At 51.8% G+C, this 13535-nt stretch overlaps 1 protein-coding gene across 2 annotated transcripts in view; it reads left to right on the top strand.

Annotated features, from left to right (window-relative positions):
* The window catches only part of MPHOSPH8 (M-phase phosphoprotein 8), a 150332-nt gene that overhangs the window by 121074 nt on the left and 15723 nt on the right, over nucleotides 1-13535 (top strand). For both annotated transcript variants that reach the window (XM_075337410.1, XM_075337409.1), the window contains exon 11: nucleotides 3923-4077. In XM_075337410.1, the coding sequence (XP_075193525.1) occupies nucleotides 3923-4077 (155 nt within the window). The remainder of the gene's footprint in view (nucleotides 1-3922; nucleotides 4078-13535) is intronic.

Here is a 13535-nt window from a genome sequence, read left to right as displayed (position 1 = left end):
ACATGTGAGAACCAGACGGTTTCGCATGGAATCTCTCCGCTCTGTCATCGCTTCGATGTCCCAAGGAGACTTCCTAGCATCAATCGACATCAGGGATGCTTATCTCCATGTGCCGATCACACCAGAGCATCAACGCTTCCTGCGTTTCGCCATCGGGGACGAACACCTTCAGTTAGTGGCACTGCCTTTCGGCCTGGCGACAGCCCCATGGGTCTTCACCAAGGTCATGGCATCCGTTGTGGCAGTCCTACACTCTCAGGGCCACTCGGTGATCCCTTACTTAGACGATCTCCTAGTCAAGGCACCCTCCCGGGTGGCATGTCAACACAGCCTGACCGTTGCTCTGGAGACTCTCCAGAGGTTCGGGTGGATCCTCAATTTCCCAAAGTCAAAATTGACTCCAACCCAATCACTGACTTACCTCGGGATGGAGTTTCATACTCTCTCAGCGATAGTCAAGCTACCGCTGGACAAACAGCGTTCGCTGCAGACAGGGGTGCACTCTCTTCTTTGGGCCCAGTCACACCCTTTGAGACGCCTTATGCACTTCATGGGGAAGATGGTGGCAGCAATGGAGGCAGTCCCCTTTGCGCAGTTTCATCTGCGCCCACTCCAATGGGACATTCTCCGCAAATGGGACAGGAGGTCGACGTCCCTAGACAGGAGCGTCTCTCTTTCTCTGGCAGCCAAAACCTCTCTTCAGTGGTGGCTTCTTCCCACTTCTCTGTCGAAGGGAAAATCCTTCCTGCCCCCATCCTGGGCTGTGGTCACGACGGACGCGAGTCTGTCAGGGTGGGGAGCGGTTTTTCTCCACCACAGGGCTCAGGGAACCTGGACTCCGACAGAGTCCTCCCTTCAGATCAATGTTCTGGAGATAAGGGCAGTGTATCTAGCCCTAAAGGCGTTCCATCGGTGGCTGGAGGGCAGGCAGATCCGCATACAGTCGGACAACGCCACGGCGGTCGCGTACATCAACCACCAGGGCGGCACGCGCAGCCGTCAAGCCTTCCAAGAAGTTTGGCGGATTCTGCTGTGGGCGGAGACCACAGCCTCCACCATCTCCGCAGTTCACATCCCGGGCGTAGAAAACTTGGAAGCAGACTTTCTCAGTCGCCAGGGCATGGACGCAGGGGAATGGTCTCTTCACCCGGACGTGTTTCAAGAGATCTGTTGCCGCTGGGGAATGCCGGACGTCGATCTCATGGCGTCTCGGCACAACAACAAAGTCCCGGCATTCATGGCACGGTCTCGGGATCACAGAGCTCTGGCGGCGGACGCATTAGTTCAGGATTGGTCGCAGTTTCGACTGGCTTGTGTATTTCCTCCTCTGGCAATGCTGCCCAGAGTGTTACGCAAGATCAGGTCCGACTGCCGCCGCGCCCTCCTCGTCGCTCCAGACTGGCCGAGGAGGTCGTGGTACCCGGATCTGTGGCACCTCACGGTGGGTCAACCGTGGGCACTCCCAGACCGACCAGACTTGCTGTCTCAAGGGCCATTTTTCCATCTGAATTCTGCGGCCCTCAACCTGACTGTGTGGCCATTGAGTCCTGGCTCCTAGCGTCCTCAGGGTTATCTCAAGATGTTATTGCCACTATGAGACAGGCCAGGAAACCAACGTCCGCCAAGATCTATCACAGGGCTTGGAGGATCTTCTTAGCCTGGTGCTCTGATAAGGGTTTTACCCCCTGGCCCTTTGCCTTACCCACTTTTCTTTCCTTCCTTCAATCCGGAATGGACAAGGGTTTGTCTCTCGGCTCTCTCAAGGGACAAGTATCGGCGCTTTCCGTGTTTTTTCAAAAGCGTCTGGCCAGCCTTCCGCAGGTCCGCACGTTCCTGCAGGGAGTTTGCCACATAGTCCCACCTTACAAGCGGCCGCTGTAACCCTGGGATCTTAACAGGTTTCTAAGGGCTCTTCAGAAACCTCCTTTCGAGCCGCTGCGGGATGTCTCTCTATCACGTCTTTCGCAGAAGGTGGCTTTTCTAGTGGCAGTTACATCGCTCCGTAGAGTGTCGGAGCTTGCAGCGCTGTCATGCAAAGCCCCCTTCCTGGTTTTTCACCAGGATAAGGTGGTTCTGCATCCGGTCCCGGAATTCCTCCCTAAGGTGGTATCCCCTTTTCATCTCAATCAGGATATCTCCTTACCTTCATTTTGCCCTCATCTAGTTCACCAATGTGAAAAGTATTTGCACTTGCTAGATCTAGTGAGAGCACTCCGGATCTACGTGTCTCGCACGGCGCCACTGCGCCGTTCTGATGCGCTCTTTGTCCTTGTCGCTGGCCAGCATAAGGGGTCGCAGGCTTCCAAGTCAACCTTGGCTCGGTGGATCAAGAAACCGGTTTTTGAAGTCTACCGTTCTTCTGGGCTTCCGATTCCTTCAGGACTGAAAGCCCATTCTAGCAGAGCCGTGGGTGCGTCCTGGGCATTGCGGCACCGGGCTACGGCTCAGCAGGTGTGTCAGGCGGCTACCTGGTCTAGTCTGCACACTTTCACGAAACACTATCAGGTGCATACCTATGCCTCGGCAGATGCCAGTCTAGGTAGGCGAGTCCTTCAGGCGGCGGTTGCCCACCTGTAAGAGGGGGCCGTTTTCGGCTCCTTTTATCGGGGTATTCTTTTACCAACCCAGGGACTGCTTTTGGACGTCCCAATTGTCTGGGTCTCCCAATGGAGCGACAAAGAAGAAGGGAATTTTGTTTACTTACCGTAAATTCCTTTTCTTCTAGCTCCTATTGGGAGACCCAGCACCTGCCCCTGTTCCCTTCGGGCTGTTTGTTCTTTTGTGTACACATGTTGTTCATGTTGAATTGTTCCTTTGGTTCATGGTTTTAGTTCTCCGAACATCCTTCGGATTGAATTTACCTTAGACCAATTTATAAGTTTCCTCCTTCCTGCTTTTGCACCAAAACTGAGGCGCCCGTGATGCACGGGAGGGTGTATAGGCAGAGGGGAGGGGTTACACTTTTTAAAGTGTAATACTTTGTGTGGCCTCCGGAGGCAGAAGCTATACACCCAATTGTCTGGGTCTCCCAATAGGAGCTAGAAGAAAAGGAATTTACGGTAAGTAAACAAAATTCCCTTCGTTTGTCGTTCCCAAGGCAGCACACATCGCTACGTGTGACACCGCGGGAACGACGAACTACAGCTTACCTGCGGCCGCCGGCAATGAGGACGGAGGTGGGCGGGACATTACTGCCTCTCATCTCCACCCCTCCGCTTCCATTGGGCGGCCGCTTTGTGGCGGTTCGCCGGCCACAGCGACGTTGCTAGGCAGGTGAGTCTGTGTGACGGCTCCTAACGATATTGTGCACCACGGGCAGCGATTTGCCCGTGGCGCACAAACGACGGGGGCGGGTACGCTCGCTAGCGATATCGCTGCGTGTAAAGCCCCCGTTAGTCTTACATTTTTAGCCTCTAAAACCACATGATCCACTTTGAAAAAATAGACTACAAAGACTAATGTGCCAGAGTTGGAACCACCTTTAAGATCACTTACTTTGTGCCAGAAATCACAAATTTTGGTGCTTTTTTTTTTTTTTTTTTTTCCCATTTTGGGACACCCTGAGTCTCATAATATATTCCATTCCATCCCATGTCCGTCTCAGTGAGGCATACTCCCTTGGCAGGCAAGGAGCTGAAGGGGTCTACAAATGCATACTTGATATGGTGCAAGTCATGACGGTCAGAATACTGCTGTATTTATTTAGCTGGATAAGTTGCACTCCCCACACTATGTGCTCTGTGCCCATTGGAGTGGCATCTTGTATGGTAATATTTTGACTACATCTGGATGTGATATATTTAGCTACGATTATATCTTGTACCGTTCCTTTTAATAAACCGATTTAGTTGCCATTTTGTGGTCTTGAGTATTAACTGATGACATACATTTACGCCTTAATGTGTAAATCCTCTCTTGTCAGGCTCTCCAGAGTGGTAGAAGATGCTATAAAGGATTATTTTGAAGCCCGTCTTGTGTTACTCGAGCCCATTTTCCCTATTGCCTGTCACAGACTTTGTGAAGGACCAGATTTTTCTTTAGATTTCAATTACAAGACTCCTTTTAACATACCAGAAGGTAACATTCATTATCCTTTTTGTTTTAGTTTTTTGTTTTTTTGTTTTTTTTCCTTATATGATGAAAGTAAAATGATAAATCTATATTACCATAGAATGCCATCAGGATTGTAATATGTAGAATTGCCTTTTAAAGGGGTGTTTTCTGGCTGAAAAGAAAAGGGTGCAGTCACTCTAAGCAGAATGCTGAATGACTATGCAATGTGCTCAGTCACTTCTCTCACTGTCACGATTCAGCATTTTGCTCAGTGACTGTGGGCACATTGCACACTGTCATGATTCAGCACTTTGCTCAGAGTGACTGTGGGCACATTGCACACTGTCATGATTCAGCACTTTGCTCAGAGTGACTGTGGGCACATTGCACACTGTCATGATTCAGCACTTTGCTCAATGTGCCCACAGTCTGTATGAGCAAAGTGCTGAATCATGACAGTGTGCAATGTGACCGTTGTACTGGTGGGTCACATGCTGACTAGATTCTCCTGCAAATCTCATAATAAATCACTGACGTCAATCACCCACTTACCATTATGATTACAATGATTAGTTTTATATTACTGGAGTTAGTTTATAATTTGCCATCAGATGTAATTTGATTAATATTGGCAAATCAATTCTGAAAGTATATTTTACTCATTTAGGATGCAGGCAATTTTTTTTTATTTTTGTATTTTCGGGGTCCCCCCCCCCCCCTTCCCCAGCCTTCCTACTTTTAAGATCAATTGGTTTATTTCTCCATTGCCAAACCAGTACGAGGGCTTTTTATTTATGGGCCATTTTTTAGTGTCAATTTTCTTGTAGAATTTAATGAAAAGCAGCAGAAAAAAAAATCCAAGTGCAGTAAAATAGGGACAATTATGCAGTTCCAACATTGTTTTTGGGTGTTTTGGGCTTTGATTTTTTGGAGTTCGCTGTGCGGTAAAAACAACAAATTGGTGTTGACTGGTGCCTTCAGTAGGCTCCTGATGGCAATGGCAACCCATCATATCCCAAGCTCGCATTGATTGTGTGTGTCTGAGGGGGACAACCTAGAGGCCAACCAAATGGGCAGTCCACCAGAATCACACTACTTAAAGGGACTGTATCGCGTTTTTTTATTTTTGTATTAAAAATAGTGATTCTGAAATCAAGTATTTCTTCGGCGCTCTATTGGGAGACCCAGACGATTGGGTGTATAGCCCTGCCTCCGGAGGCCACACAAAGCAATTACACTAAAAAGTGTAAGGCCCCTCCCCTTCTGGCTATACACCCCAAGTGGGATCACTGGCTCACAAGTTTTCTGCTTTGTGCGAAGGAGGTCAGACATCCACGCATAGCTCCACTGTTTGTAGTCAGCAGTAGCTGCTGGCTATATCGGATGGAAGAAAAGAGGGCCCATATGGGGCCCCCAGCATGCTCCCTTCTCACCCGCGGTGGTGCTTGTAAGGTTGAGGTACCTATTGCTGGTACAGAGGCTGGAGCGCACATGCTGTTTTCCTTCCACATCCCCTGGAGGGCTCTGTGGAAGTGGGATCTTGCCGGCCCCCAAGCCCTGGGGCCGGGCTCCATCCACAGACCCAGAGAACCTGCTGGATTTGGAGCGGGAGTGCCGTTCAGGGACAAGGCCCTGCAACTTTCAGGTACTCTGTGTCCCCGGCAGGCACGGACACTCTCAAGGCTTGCTGAGCGTTATAGTGCGCCGGGGACAGTAGCGCTGTGCGCTGGGGTTAGGTCACTGCAGCTTTGCTGAGTGACGTTACATGTTGGGAACTACTGCGCCGACCGCTACTGGAGCGGCGGCGCAGCTGCGACTTGTGGTGCGCCGGGGACTTTGCGCCGACCGCGCTTTTACGGCGGCGGCGCTTCTAACTTTAGCCCCCGGCTTCTGCGGCCTAGCGCCGCTTCGTTCCCGCCCCCACCCTGTCAATCAGGGTAGGGGAGAGACGCTGCTCAATAGGCAGCGCCGAGGGCTGGAGCTTTATTTACATGCTCCAGCCCTCTCACTAGGCACAGTGGGAAGCAGGCTTCCCGCTTTTCGTCTGTATACGCCCAGGGCCCGCCCCCCCTCTCCACAAGGACGCCGGCAGCCATTACACATGCGGTCTGGCTGGGGAAAGGCAGCAGGCTCTGGGAGACCCAGACTAAAGGGATTTCGGCGACCACACACCCGCTCCTAAGCGGGCGGTAAGCTGCACTTTAGTGCTGGCCCCACTTGTGCCTCAGTGTTATATTAGTGTACTTTTTTCTTGGTACCATATATATATATATTTGCACTGTAAGGTCGCTTCTTGGCTGGACACCCTGTACTGCTCTGAGGAGGCAGCAACATGTCATCCGCAAAACGCAAGGGTGCCAAGGCACAGGCTGTGTACACTGTTTGTACTGCATGTGGGGCTGATCTACCGGCAGGCTCCAAAGACTCACATTGTATGCAATGTTCAGTCCCAGTGGCACTTCGTCAGCCAGAGCCTAATGTGGTGGTAGCCCAGGCTGAGACGCCTGTGAACCCTGCCCCGGTGACGGGGACAGACTTTGCAGTTTTTGCTGATAAAATGTCTGTGACTATGGCAAAAATCCTGGAGACCTTGCAGTCCAGGCCAGTTGCTCAGGCCATGGACACTGCTGTGTCTATGCTCTCCGGTCCCCCTCAGTTGGAACTAATCCGTACTTCAGGGGGGTCTCAAGCATCACAGGCTGAAGTCTCTGACTCAGATGACAGTCCCAGGCAGCCTAAGCGAGCTCGCTGGGAAAGACCCTCCACGTCTTCACACTGTTCAGGGTCTCAGCGACAAGAGTCTCTCTGTGATGAGACTGAGGACGGTGACCAGGATTCTAATCCTGAGGCCCCTCTCAATCTGGATGCCCCTGATGGTGACGCCATGGTTAATGACCTTATATCGGCAATTAATAGGCTGTTGGATATTTCTCCCCCAGCCCCTTCTGCAGAGGAGGCAGCTGCACAGCAGGAGAAGTTCCATTTCCTATATCCCAAGCGTAAATTAAGTGCTTTTTTGGACCACTCTGATTTCAGAGAATCGATCCAGAAACACGACGCTCATCCAGACAAGCGTTTCTCTAAACGTTCTAAGGATACCCGTTATCCTTTTCCCTCTGAGGTGGCCAAACGCTGGACCCAGTGTCCAAAGGTGGAATGCTGTCCTAGAATCTACGAGCCGTACCGCTATGGCGTCCGCCAATTCTGTGGTTTTGCGCAGAGCCTTGTGGTTAAAGGACTGGAAAGCAGATGCTGGTTCCAAAAAATGCTTAACCAGCTTGCCATTATCTAGAGACAGACTGTTTGGTGAGCCATTGGCTGAAATCATAAAACAGTCCAAGGGTAAGGACTCTTCCTTACCACAGCCCAGAGCAAGTAAACCTCAACAGAAAAAGTGACAGTCGAGGTTTCGGTCCTTTCGAGGCTCGGGCAAGGCCCAATTCTCCTCGTCCAAAAGGACTCAGAAAGAACAAGGGAGCTCAGATTCCTGGCGGGCTCACTCACGCCCCAGGAAAGCAAATGGAGGAACCGCTTCCAAAGCGGCTACCTCATGACTTTCGGCCTCCTCCCTCCGCATCCTCGGTCGGTGGCAGGCTCTCCCGCTTTTGCGACATTTGGCTGTCACAGGTCAAAGACCGGTGGGTAACAGACATTCTGTCTCGCGGGTACAGAATCGAGTTCAGTTCTCGGCCTCCACTTCGGTTCTTCAGAACCTCCCCACACCCCAACCGAGCAGATGCCCTGCTGCAGGCGGTGGACTCTCTAAGAGCAGAAGGAGTCGTGATCCCTGTCCCCCCTCTCGAACGGGGGCGAGGATTTTACTCCAATCTCTTTGTGGTTCCAAAAAAGGACGGCTCCTTCCGTCCTGTTCTGGACCTAAAACTGCTCAACAAGCATGTGAACGCCAGGCGGTTCCGGATGGAATCCCTCCGCTCAGTCATTGCCTCTATGTCTCAAGGAGATTTCCTAGCATCAATAGACATAAAAGATGCTTATCTCCACGTGCCGATTGCTACAGAGCACCAATGCTTTCTACGCTTCGTGATAGGAGACGACCATCTTCAGTTCGTAGCTCTGCCATTTGGTCTGGCGACAGCCCCTCGGGTGTTCACCAAGATCATGGCGGCAGTGGTAGCAGTCTTGCACTCTCACGGACACTCTGTGATCCCTTACTTGGACGATCTACTGGTCAAGGCACCCTCTCAAGAGGCATGCCGACTCAGCCTGAATGTTGCACTGGAGACTCTCCAGGCGTTCGGGTGGATCATCAACTTCCCAAAGTCAAATCTGTCACCGACCCAATCACTAACGTATCTTGGCATGGAGTTTCATACTCTCTCAGCGATAGTGAAGCTTCCGCTGGACAAGCAGCGGTCTCTACAGACTGGGGTGCAGGCTCTCCTTCAAAGTCAGCCGCACTCCTTAAGACGCCTCATGCACTTCCTCGGGAAGATGGTGGCGGCAATAGAGGCGGTTCCGTTTGCGCAGTTTCATCTGCGTCCACTTCAATGGGACATTCTCCGCCAATGGGACGGGAAGTCAACATCCCTGGACAGGAAGGTCTCCCTTTCCCAGACGGCCAAAGACTCTCTGCAGTGGTGGCTTCTTCCCACCTCATTATCACAGGGAAGATCCTTCCTACCACCGTCTTGGGCGGTGGTCACGACAGATGCGAGTCTGTCAGGGTGGGGAGCAGTCTTTCTCCACCACAGGGCTCAGGGTACGTGGTCTCAGCAGGAGTCCACCCTTCAGATCAATGTTCTGGAAATCAGAGCAGTGTATCTTGCCCTACTAGCCTTCCAGCAGTGGCTGGAAGGAAGGCAGATCCGAATTCAGTCGGACAACTCCACAGCGGTGGCATACATCAACCACCAAGGGGGGACACGCAGTCGGCAAGCCTTCCAGGAAGTCCGGCGGATTCTGATGTGGGTGGAAGCCACAGCCTCCACCATATCCGCGGTTCACATCCCCGGCGTAGAAAACTGGGAAGCAGACTTCCTCAGTCGCCAGGGCATGGACGCAGGGGAATGGTCCCTTCACCCAGACGTGTTTCAGGAAATCTGTCGCCGCTGGGGGGTGCCGGACGTCGACCTAATGGCGTCACGGCACAACAACAAGGTCCCAACCTTCATGGCACGGTCTCGCGATCAAAGAGCGCTGGCGGCAGACGCCCTAGTGCAAGATTGGTCGCAGTTCCGGCTCCCTTATGTGTTTCCACCTCTGGCACTCCTGCCCAGAGTGCTACGCAAGATCAGATCCGATTGCAGCCGCGTCATACTTGTCGCCCCAGACTGGCCGAGGAGGGCGTGGTATCCGGATCTGTGGCAGCTCACGGTCGGCCAACCGTGGGCACTCCCAGACCGACCAGACTTACTGTCCCAAGGGCCGTTTTTCCATCGGAATTCTGCGGCCCTGAACCTGACTGTGTGGCCATTGAGTCCTGGATCCTAACGTCTTCAGGATTGTCCCAAGGGGTCGTTGCCACCATGAGACAGGCTAGGAAGCCCACGTCTGCTAAGATCTACCACAGAACGTGGAGGATATTTTTATCCTGGTGCTCTGCTCAGGGAGTGTCTCCCTGGCCATTTGCATTGCCTACCTTTCTTTCTTTCCTGCAATCTGGGTTAGAAAAAGGTTTGTCGCTCGGCTCCCTTAAAGGTCAGGTCTCGGCGCTATCCGTCTTTTTTCAGAGGCGTTTGGCACGCCTTCCTAAGGTGCGCACGTTCCTACAGGGGGTTTGCCATATCGTACCCCCGTACAAGCGGCCGTTAGATCCATGGGATCTGAACAGGGTACTAGTTGCCCTCCAGAAGCCGCCCTTCGAGCCTCTGAAGGAGGTTTCACTTTCTAGACTATCACAGAAAGTGGCTTTTCTGGTAGCGATCACATCTCTTCGGAGAGTGTCTGAGCTGGCAGCACTATCATCCAAGGCTCCCTTCCTGGTCTTCCACCAGGACAAGGTTGTGCTGCGTCCTATTCAGGAGTTTCTCCCGAAGGTGGTATCCTCTTTTCATCTTAATCAGGATATCTCTTTGCCTTCGTTTTGTCCTCATGCAGTTCATCGGTATGAGAAGGATTTACATTTGTTAGATCTGGTGAGAGCACTCAGAATCTACATTTCCCGCACGGCGCCCTTGCGCCGTTCGGATGCACTCTTTGTCCTTGTCGCTGGTAAGCGCAAAGGGTCGCAGGCTTCTAAAGCCACCCTGGCTCGATGGATCAAAGAACCAATTCTTGAAGCCTACCGTTCTGCTGGGCTTCCGGTTCCATCAGGGCTGAAGGCCCATTCTACCAGAGCCGTGGGTGCATCCTGGGCATTACGACACCAGGCTACGGCTCAACAGGTGTGCCAGGCAGCTACCTGGTCGAGTCTGCACACTTTCACCAAACATTATCAGGTGCATACCTATGCTTCGGCGGACGCCAGCCTAGGTAGAAGAGTCCTGCAGGCGGCAGTTGCCTCCCCGTAGGGGAGGGCTGTCTTGCAGCTCTAACATGAGGTATTTCTTTACCCACCCAGGGACAGCTTTTGGACCTCCCAATCGTCTGGGTCTCCCAATAGAGCGCCGAAGAAGAAGGGAATTTTGTTACTTACCGTAAATTCCTTTTCTTCTAGCTCTTATTGGGAGACCCAGCACCCGCCCTGTTGTCCTTCGGGATTGTTGGTTTGTTTGCGGGTACACATGTTGTTCATGTTGAACGGTTTTCAGTTCTCCGATGTTACTCGGAGAGAATTTGTTTAAACCAGTTATTGGCTTTCCTCCTTCTTGCTTTTGCACTAAAACTGGTGAGCCAGTGATCCCACTGGGGGTGTATAGCCAGAAGGGGAGGGGCCTTACACTTTTTAGTGTAATTGCTTTGTGTGGCCTCCGGAGGCAGTGCTATACACCCAATCGTCTGGGTCTCCCAATAAGAGCTAGAAGAAAAGGAATTTACGGTAAGTAACAAAATTCCCTTCTTCTAATACAAAATGAAAATCGTAGCTTATTTACTTTTTCTGTTATTCTAATTTTACTGTATGCACTGGGGGCCATGTTGGATTTGCTGTGTGTGTAACGACAGTTACACACTCCTTTATGGCAGCCCCTGTGCATAGAGTATAGTGGTCGCTATCCGACCCTATGTTTAACGTTACAGTGGGCGTATGCTGTGACCTGGACGCGCCCCCTGGGCTGTCCAGATCACAGCAGAGGGAGGAGTTCAGCGCCATCATCGTGGAGCTCACAGCGTATGCTGTTTGCTCCACTTCACCCCTGTCAACCGCCGGGATGTGTGAGTACAGGCCGCCTCCCCTCCCCTGCCCCCGTTACCGATGACACCACCTCCCTCCGCTCTCCCCAGCCCCCCGCTACTGCTACCGCTAGTGCCGCCCCTCGCCGTTCCCGTCTCCGCTGACACCCCATCCCTTCGCTCTCCTCAGCCCCCGCTAGTGCCGCCCCTCCCCCTCGCTGTTACCGTCTCCGCTGACACCCCATCCCTCCGCTCTCCCCAGCCCCCGTTACTGCTACCGCCGCCCCTCCCCCCGCCGTTACCGTCTCCGATGACACTTCCTCCCTCCGCTCTCCCCAGCCACCGCTCTGCTCGCCGCTGCTGTGTATGTGTGTGCCCGTGCCCCACTGCATGCGAGTACCGCCGCTGATGCTGTCTGCACGGCTGTGTATTATCCTCTCCTGTTTGATACTATCTGCTGAGCCGTGTATCTAATACTCTCTTGGGTGATACACAGCTCAGCAGACAGCATCACCCAGGACAGGATTAGATACACAGCTCAGCAGACAGCATCACCCAGGACAGGATTAGATACACAGCTCAGCAGACAGTATCACCCAGGACAGGATTAGATACACAGCTCATCAGACAGTATCTAATCCTGTCCTGGGTGATGCTGTCTGATGAGCTGTGTATCTAATCCTGTCCTGGGTGATGCTGTGTGCACGGCCGTGTATCTAATCCTGTCCTGGGTGATGCTGTGTGCACGGCCGTGTATCTAATCCTGTCCTGGGTGATGCGGTCTGCACGGCCGTGTATCTAATCCTGTCCTGGGTGATGCGGTCTGCACGGCCGTGTATCTAATCCTGTCCTGGGTGATGCAGTCTGCACGGCCGTGTATCTAATCCTGTCCTGGGTGATGCAGTCTGCACGGCCGTGTATCTAATCCTAGCCTGTGTGATACTGTCTGCACGGTTGTGTATTATCCTCTCCTGTTTGATACTATCTACTGAGCCGTGTATCTAATCCTCTCTTGTGTGATACACAGCTCAGCAGACCGCATCACCCAGGACAGGATTAGATACACGGCCGTGCACACAGCATCACCCAGGACAGGATTAGATACACAGCTCAGCAGACCGTATCACCCAGGACAGGATTAGATACACAGCTCATCAGACAGTATCTAATCCTGTCCTGGGTGATGCTGTCTGCTGAGCCGTGTATCTAATCCTAGCCTGGGTGATACTCCAGCTGTCCTTGGTGACACTTAAGACATTTCTGGTCACCAACAAAATGGCTGTGCACTGTGTCCCTACCTGTCATTCTCTGTTATCCTTTATAAACACTCAGATTGGGAGGGGAGAGGCGTGCAATCACACACAGGAGAGCAGACTCCGCCCACTTTACTGCAAGCTGTAACGTGAGCTTTTTCCTATAGTGGGATTTCTGTAGGATTTCAGAAGCTGCTCCCCCTAGTGTTTAACAGTGGAAACAGTGGAAAATATTAAACTTTTTATTTTTTTTTACATTTTGCTCAATTAAAAAAAGAAAATATTTAAACAAAACATTAAAATATTACTTTACATTTTTTCAGGTATTGAATTTTTTTTTTTTTTCTGACGATACAGTCCCTTTAAAGGGAGTCTGTCACCAGGTGTTTCCTACCCCATCTGAAAGCAGCATAATGTAGGGACAGAGACCCCAATTCCAGCAGTTTGTCACTAGGCTGCTTGCTGCAGTTTTGGTAAAATCGCTGTGTTCTGCAGATCTACACGTTCTCAAATTGCTGGGCTGTGTATAACCCACAGCAACACTGTCCCCACCACTGATTGGCAGTTCTCTGCCTATGCACAGTGTACATGTACATAGGAAGCTGCTAATCAGTGGTGGGGACAGGTTATACAGAGTTCATGACTATGGAGAACTACCTGACAGCAGGTTTACCAGTCTCCTAAACAGTGCGAATGAAATACTCGCTAAGTAGTGAGTAACCCGAAAGCCGTACTTTTCTTTGTCGCTCTATTGGGAGACCCAGACAATTGGGTGTATAGGCTATGCCTCCGGAGGCCGCACAAAGTATTACACTCAAAAGTGTTAAGCCCCTCCCCTTCTGCCTATACACCCCCCGTGCTCCCACGGGCTCCTCAGTTTTTTGCTTTGTGCGAAGGAGGTCAGACACGCACAGCACAGCTCCACAGATTAGTCAGCAGCAGCTGCTGACTATGTCGGTTGGAAGAAAAGTGGGCCCATATAGGGCCCCCAGCATGCTC

Source organism: Anomaloglossus baeobatrachus, chromosome 2 (genome assembly GCF_048569485.1).
Source record: "Anomaloglossus baeobatrachus isolate aAnoBae1 chromosome 2, aAnoBae1.hap1, whole genome shotgun sequence".
Classification (NCBI taxonomy): Eukaryota; Metazoa; Chordata; class Amphibia; order Anura; family Aromobatidae; genus Anomaloglossus; species Anomaloglossus baeobatrachus.
Note: the sequence above shows the minus strand (reverse complement) of the source record. Positions and strands in the feature narration are given on the sequence as shown.